General features: G+C 40.5%; 1 protein-coding gene across 3 annotated transcripts; it reads right to left on the bottom strand.

Moving 5' to 3' along the window:
* Positions 1 to 358: 358 nt before the first annotated feature.
* Positions 359 to 7,101, bottom strand: LOC124688443 (nodulin homeobox-like). 3 transcript variants are annotated; one of them, XM_047222123.1, is made up of 16 exons: positions 6,979 to 7,101; positions 6,760 to 6,915; positions 6,418 to 6,501; positions 6,193 to 6,318; positions 5,186 to 5,401; positions 4,638 to 4,769; positions 4,422 to 4,517; positions 4,151 to 4,312; positions 3,733 to 4,024; positions 3,536 to 3,652; positions 3,371 to 3,443; positions 3,126 to 3,186; positions 2,677 to 2,790; positions 2,186 to 2,602; positions 2,061 to 2,095; positions 359 to 1,191 (listed from the first exon to the last, which is right to left on the bottom strand). In XM_047222123.1, exons 1-16 carry the CDS (start codon positions 7,099 to 7,101, stop codon positions 642 to 644), a joined length of 2,754 nt encoding a protein of 917 aa, XP_047078079.1. In that variant the 3' UTR covers positions 359 to 641. The 3 variants fall into 3 exon arrangements, with proteins under 3 accessions (XP_047078079.1, XP_047078080.1, XP_047078081.1); XM_047222124.1 differs by having other exon boundaries at positions 2,186 to 2,593; XM_047222125.1 differs by having other exon boundaries at positions 1,082 to 1,191; positions 2,056 to 2,095.
* Between the last annotated feature and the right edge of the window lie 923 nt (positions 7,102 to 8,024).

Raw genomic sequence — 8,024 nt, 5'->3', positions numbered from 1 at the left:
AGGGGATTTATCAAATTTACTACTAAAAGAACACCAACGCATTTTTATTGTCCAAACGAACTAGGGAGTAGAGTAAACAGTAAAGTGTATTATGCTAAAGTTCTGTTAGCCACTTAATCAACCACCTGCATATCTTATCTTATATACTCCTAGATACGTAGTCAGCACCTTCAGGTTTTCGCTGTAGTATCGGACTTTACCAACACACTGAACTGAATACGGAAGTGTTCACTTGCTTTGGCCAACCTAAACGTTTGAACCTATGCCCGTGAAATCTTGAAAGAATTCTCATGTTTCTTTTGAACATTTTCAGTTACCAGAAAGAAACATTTGTATGTAGTATCTCAACAATGGCAACATGGTAGTGTCGAACTTGTTTCAACGGACAACGAACATATATATCAGAATTAGTACCCTACAAGGGTGTATTTTCTCCTGCATGAGGTCAATGAATACAACAGTCGACAGATAGCAATGAGGCTTTCACGAAACACTATTAACTCGAGCAGCTCGCTTGCCATAAAAGCCTCTTTCAAAGATTCATGGCTTCATATCCTAGATTGAAGGTTCTCTCTAATCGCTGTACTTTGTTAATGCCCAGATGGGAGGTCCGTTTCCTACATGCTGCAAAAAGAATGAACTTATGGCACCACAGGATACGGCACCACAGGAGCAAGCCTGGCAACATCCCACGCGACCCTCATCACGCCACCGTGCCTCGATTCTGCCTCTTGGAACGTTCTTCCAGATGTCTCGGAGGGGTGAGGGAGCTCCCTCCATTTCTCAATCTTAAGCTCCATGACATCGATAGTACAGATCTGTGCCCCGCCCTCAACTTGAAAGATCTTCCCCCTGCCAATTGCATTCCCTTCGTTGTCAATCAACAAAACAGAACAACCAGTCTCAAATGATAATGGTCTTGTAAAAGGATGGCTCGTCATGATGTTTTGCTTGAACTCTGCCTGTGTAGTTGGATCATTGGTGTCTGGGGCCACCAGTCTGTTGCCCTTGGATATGCCTAGAGCATTCAGCACCCTCGAAGGTAGCAAATAGCTCTCCTTGACAGCACTTTCTGAGGAGTCACCAAAGTGGGAAGTAGCTGGTGTAGATGGCATGTCAGCATTCTCACTCTCATATGGGACTCCTCTTTCTTTCACAAGGCGAGCATGCTTATATTTTCTATTGGTCAGCCTAGAATTTAAAGAATTACCCCAAGCCCCTGATGCAGATGTGACCCGTACATTGGCCCGGCGCTTCCTGGTAAGCTATTTGAATTCCTTAATGCTAATTAAACAAGCCCCTGATGCAGATGTGACCAAGGGAAAGATGGTGGTGAGGCCAGAACTAGGTCTCAAACGAGCAGACCATGAAGGGGATGGCCGACAGAAGGTGCGGAAGAAGTGGATGCGACCGGAACCTGGAGCGACTAAGCTCAACACTGATGGCGCCTTCACGAGGGACGGTGCAGCGACTGGGATGGTGCTCCGCGATCACCAAGGGGACATGATCTTTGCTGCCTGCCGTGTGCTGCGGCATTGCAGTGATGCTACTGAAGCGGAACTCCTGGCCATTGAGGAGGGTCTGAGCTTAGCTCTTCAATGGACGACTTTGAAGATCGTAGTAGAATCTGATTGTTCCGAGGCAATTGAGCTGATCAAGAAGAGCACCCCAAATACCTCGGCATATGCGTTCAGAATTAGTGTCATTCGTGATTTGATCCGGGAGAGAGATGTAGTGATCGAAAAGGTTAGCCGCGAGGCTAACACAGCGAGCCATGAGTTAGCTAAGGTTGGTAGGGTTCAGGGTAGGACGGAGCTCTGGTTGAGCAATGTACCCCAGACTGTCGCCGTTGCGATAGCCAATGACTGTAACCCACCTGTGGCTTAATATATCTCTTTTCCCCGCAAAAAAAAAGAATTTAAAGAAAAAAAATGTATTACAACAAATAGCTACCGGTGCCGACATAGAAGACGATCTCTAGGCTATTGTAATAAATAACTTTGAAGGACTAAAAGTTGGTTATATTATTGGATGAAAGAAGAAAGATAATTTTACCTTACCAGTTCTTTAGTTGTGATGATGTTATCTCTGAACCCTGAAAGTGTATCCACATTTTCATGAATTGCACAGGCATAAACTAGTAAAACCTAATAAAAGATTATCCAAGTGAAAAGGCATATAATACCTGTCCACTCAATTTCTCTGCCCATGTCTGAAGTGAAGTAGCACTCTTATGCATCTCAGGCTCGACAACCAGAGCATTCTCAATTTCATTTGTTTGTACATCATTCATAATTGACCGCTTCTTTCTCTTAGGTTGCCTATCATCATTATCCCGGAGACCAATTTCTTTTGTAGGTTCTGCTGTTTTGAAATGATCTGCACTTTTGCAGCGTGGGAGTTCCATGCTAGAAGCAGTACCGGCACCCGGATAGCCAGCACTAGTTGTTCTTGTAACACCAAGATGGATTAGGTTTTGACCAAATGAATTCTGCAGGAGCCCACCATTTATACTGACACGGCTTCTTGGAGTCTCATCCCTAGCATTTCCCTCTTGTTTCATTGAGGGTGTTGCTGTAGGCTCTTCGATGTTCTGCACAACCTGTTAGTATCAATTTTGGATTGGGATCAAATACATTAGTACGTACATAGCTATACTGCAACCAACAATGTTACCTTCGGAGGGTTATCCACATTGGATTCTGGAACACTAGTGACCCTTGTTGGCAGGGGCTGCTGCACCAGTTGCAAGTCTTTGTTCACTTGCGATGATGTATCACCTTTTGCCATCTAAATCATCACGTAATGAGATAATCTAACATATGAAAATAAAATACTGACAACAAAGTTGACTAAATTGCTAAAAAGTATGAAGATGCCACCCGATGCATGGTACCAGGCTGTTTTTCTAGTTACACAGTGAGCACACCCATCACACTCACACGGACCATACAAAAAAAACAGTGAGTTTGCTTCAAGACTTCACAAAATTTATAACTATTATTATTATAGGAATGTAATTTTGCATATCCCTTGAGAACCATCAGAGAACAGAGACTAAACACAACGCTTTGGTATGTTGTTGCTAGTATGATCTTCACAATCAATGAGTAAAGCAAGCAAACCTGAAATGTTCTCTGTCCACCTTGCGATTTACACCATAGTTGTAACTTATAAGCAAATTCACTGCAAATTGGAAAAGGAAAGTTAGAGAAACATGATCAAAGAAATTGTCAGGTGATGGAAGAAATTCCAACCAAAATATTGACAAGCAAATGAGGCATGCAACAAAGAAACATAAAAAAAAAACAAAACAAAAATGTGACACACCAAGAAGCATCATAAGACGAGTCAAAATGACATTACCCACCTTAATAATTGCACATCTTCCTCATTCAACAAGTTATTAGGAATTAGTGATTTAGCATAATGGGACAAAGCTCCTGCAAAACCCCACAAAACAAGAAGTTAGATATGCAATATAATGAATTAACAGTCACAACAAACTGTAAAACAAAAATAGAAGTGACCGTACCCAAGTTTTTACAGACTGTAGTGGCCTCATTACATGCTGCATAGTCCAATGATCGGCTGGGACTCTCCGATAACAAGTATTTCTGGAATTTCTGAAGAAAAAGATCTCTTTCTTGCTCTGTTAACATGAGAAAATAACTTTTATCAGGCTTACAGAAAATTGTATGGCACATCATAGCAACTGAGAAAAGATCTGACCTTCACATATGTTTGGAACAAAGACGTGCAAATTTGCTATTATTTTCACCACGCACGCTGTTCTTGTCTGTGCATATGCTAGTGAAGGCATGCTGATAGAGCGAAAAGAGCATGAATAGTTAGCTTTAGCTTCAGTCAACATATTTGAAGAAGCTGCCAGTGCCAGCTCGGCTGCACCAAATGGATCATAATCAAGATTAGCATCATCTTCCATCACTGGAAGATTGACAGAACACCAACTCGAGACAAAAATGTCATGAGGAGTAGCAAAAATTTGGGTCAGAAAGGGAATCTGCAAGAGAGAAAGAGATTAAAAAATAAGTTCAAGTACAATATTAACTTTGCAAGAACAGTTGTATGTTTGCTAAATGGCTATAACCCTATCAAGGTAGCAGAAGCAGTTAACTGCAAAGCTTACAGTGTTAGTTATGAAGGACGATCTGAAGTTTGAATCATCAGAAAAGACATCAACTAGACGCAATGCATTGATAAGCACAGAACCCATGGGGTAACTCTTATCATGGGAACTGGCAGTGGGTTTTTGTTTTCTTCCAATTGCGGTCTTCAGTAAATTAAGAACCTGCATTAATCATTGTGATCAATTTGATAGCTACTGCATAAAATTTCCAGATGCTGCAGAAAAGGAGTAAATTTTGTTTCCAACAGTCATCAGCCCCAAAAGAACTAACCTCCAGTGCCAAGGTTTGCCCTAGTTGCATGATCTTTGGTAAAGTGGCAACTTCATCAAGGTAAGAAATACTTTCAGCTTCACACAGTTGTAGCAACTAGAGAATGTTTATACCAAGCATTTAGTTACTAACTCAATATTGTTCACGCAGTAGACAGTAGTAGTACTTGATTTAAACAAAAGTAAAATCATGACTCAAGGCTCACGACCAACGTACAATAGACAGGATTTTAGCCTTCAATCTGGAAATGGATGACGCAATATCCATTGATCCTTTCAGACATTCTGGAATGCCTAACTTCAGTATAGTAAGAGAGAGTGACAACATACCTCCATTTCTACACAGCTCCTGCATTGAGTTAGTAATTTTTTATATCCACATTCTCCAAGGGCATACCATGTAATGATATACAGCAACAATAACAGATTTGAGTGCATACTCACAATAATATTTTAATAAGAACACAAAGATGATTGTGTCACTATAAAAATAAAGTATTGATGCTCGCACTAGATCAGTCTAAGTAAATCTATTTTGTGGAAATTGCATGCAAGGGATTAGAAGATGGAATTGAACTGGAACTGGAAAACAAGTAATGACTTAACGTGTTATACCTGATATAATTCTATTTATATCATTTATTAGTATGAGAAAACCAGTCTATCTTGATAAATCATACAGAGGACAAGGCGCTAGTGTTGAGCAGTTTTCCCACAACAGCGGAACTCAAAAAACAAGGAAATCAGATGTTAGATATAAGAGACCTTGTTTTTTAAAATACGATCTCGGAACAACTTCTGCTGGCACAGCGACAAAAGAATTTGCAATGATACTTCACACTGTTGGCATGTGAAGTAAGTGAGTTGTGAGTCAAAAGGACCAACAGGAAAGTCTTTGCTGCTCAATGCTGATAGCCTGACACTCAATATCCTCGTATCTTCATGCAGACTATCAAAGGCTACATCCATAAAGATATCAACCTGACCACGAACATAAAACATTAACAGAAATGAATAGATGGAATTCGAGGTACCTAACAGGCAGATCCATGTATTGCCCACGTAAAATTCATTTCAAAGGACGCTATAGTGCTCCAGGGAGTACACAAAGAAAGAACTATGAAATGGATGTTTTTTCTATTCTGAAACATCTTTCTGACTGAGATATATAAACACAAGAAACATGGTTGAAATAACTAATACCGTAGTGCATACAAACAGGCAGTTGCCAGCAAAACTTTACCACCAACTACAGTTCAAATAAAGCAGTAGAATAACTACAGAAGTGAATACTAACATGACCTCTTTTGATATAATAACAAATGATGACTGCAGATAACAGCCTGTAATAATATAGAAGAACCAAAGAAATCAACACATGTTAACAATACTACTAATTTTAGCTCAGATGGACCTGGCAGCTACAGTTAACACCATGTAGTAGAAATGGATTTATTGGGATCTCAAGAACAAAGTTAACACCCAGCAATATCTTATGAACTCTAGTTCAGGATGAGCACAAAACTAACAATGAACATATCAATATATCATTCATGAAATCAACTTGAACTGCAGTGACAGAAAAGTTGGTTATACTAATGAAAAGCAATACAATAAGGACTTCAGAAACCAAAAACGATATTACTTAAACATGAAATTTAACATGATATAAAACTACCAAGGCTAGTTCTATCCTTTTAGTTCAGAGCTTCTACGGAATCAAGCCATGGAATCAAATAGTCATTAAATTACCACCTATGCTACCTACTTACCTTTGGATGTGCAAGAAGAATATGAACAAGTTCATGCCACTGAGATGAAAAGTAACTTGTCAAGAGATGAAGACTTGCTGCTACAAGTGATGAATGTATGAAGGGAGAAGCACCAAGATGATTTTCCTAATGTAAAACATTATCTGTTACCAGAAATATCTATGAAATGATAATAATTAACTATAAGCATGCCGTGCTCGATAAATAATTTGGTGGTTGCCGAACCTTCTTCCAGTCAGAAAGAATGGACAGCACAAAGAATATCAGATCCATGACTTGTTCAGATAATTTCACATCATCGAGAAAAACCTGCAGGAAGATAAACATGCATTGGACCCAATGCTCATCATTTACTCATTTGTTATTATTAACCATACGGTAAAATTAAATTCAATGAGCAAACTGAGCTTTATTGTTGGCAAGGCACAGAGACAATATAATGTTATTCATTAGCCGAATTTTAGATGGAAAAGAGAGCTCACCGGATATCATAATAAATAAAATGAACAGGATAGGAAGCCAAACATGAGTAAAAGCACGAGCTTGTGTGAAATAACGAGACGTTACCTGCTCCAGCTTAATGTGGCGAGTTGCTAGCTCAGATAAACTATGCAAAAAGCGCATGCCACGAAGCACATATGTTAAATCTGAACCTCTTCTGAGATTCAAACATACAGCAAGAAGATGAAGAGGAAGTGATGACACAAGCTTTTCCATGTCCACCTGTAAAGAACATGTGTTAGGGAAAATTTGATTTAAATACATGTAAACAGTGTACCTAAGTACCTGCTTTGGACCTCCATCATCTGCCTTGGATTGCAAGACAAAACTCCCCGACTCCTTGAGCATCTCACTAAGTTCCCCAGTAGTTAGCCCACTAAGCTCTTCAATGGCAGAAATCATGTTCATCTGTACCCAATAATCAAAACGGCAAGTTTCTCAGTCCAAACCAGGTGCGTGAGAATTAGATAATGAACTATCGATACTATACTGGTTTGCCAGTAGTTAGAGAAAATATTTCAATATTTTGTACAGACAGTGGCTAGAGAAGATCATGTCTTACAACTGAACTCATTGCACAGTTCAGTTAAATGCCTTAAAGTCATCATTATGCTAGAGCATGATTTAAAAAGTTCCTGGTGAGAGGTGATACAAATATCCGATGTATAATGTGCATGAAAACCCCAGGCTGACCAGCTCAACAACATCTATAATACAGTGAAGTAAATTTTGAGCCACTCATCTACATAACATGCGGGGTGTCTTAACTACACAAGCATAATCTCTTTTTTTTTGCGAAAACACCTGGAGGCCTGGAAAGAGACTTATACTTGGTGAGGAAATAATACGAATGTGCTAAGGGAACGTCATTTCTCTTTGCATTAACCATCTACACATCATCTTAGAACATTCACCGAGCCACTGGGTACAAATGAGCACTGGGCAGGAGCACTGGAACAGTGCACATGACCAAATGAAGCACGCAGGAATTCAGATTCAAGTACCAGGAGTGGATCGATTCGTTGAGCACTCGAAATATATGGAGGTCACTGGGATTTAACCAGTCATGAATGGCCAATGCTCATACCTTCGGTCGGGAACGAATGGCCAAATTGCGGACGGGGTTGCAGCAGCAGGGACGCGACGAGGTTAAACGAGGGCGGTGGTGGCAGCGACGTGCGTGCGCATGGGAGGCGGAGGGATTGTTGGGGGCGGGGGCGGGGGCTGGGGCGGCGCCGCTGAGGAGAGGAGAGGTAGGGCACGCCGGCCAGCTCTAGAGCGTAGATGGGGCGGGGTGGAGAGGAAACGTACAGGAAAGATTTGATCTCAAG

The sequence above is a fragment of the Lolium rigidum genome, chromosome 2, assembly GCF_022539505.1.
Source record: "Lolium rigidum isolate FL_2022 chromosome 2, APGP_CSIRO_Lrig_0.1, whole genome shotgun sequence".
Lineage (NCBI taxonomy): Eukaryota > Viridiplantae > Streptophyta > Magnoliopsida > Poales > Poaceae > Lolium > Lolium rigidum.
This window is presented reverse-complemented; position numbering and strand designations above follow the sequence as displayed.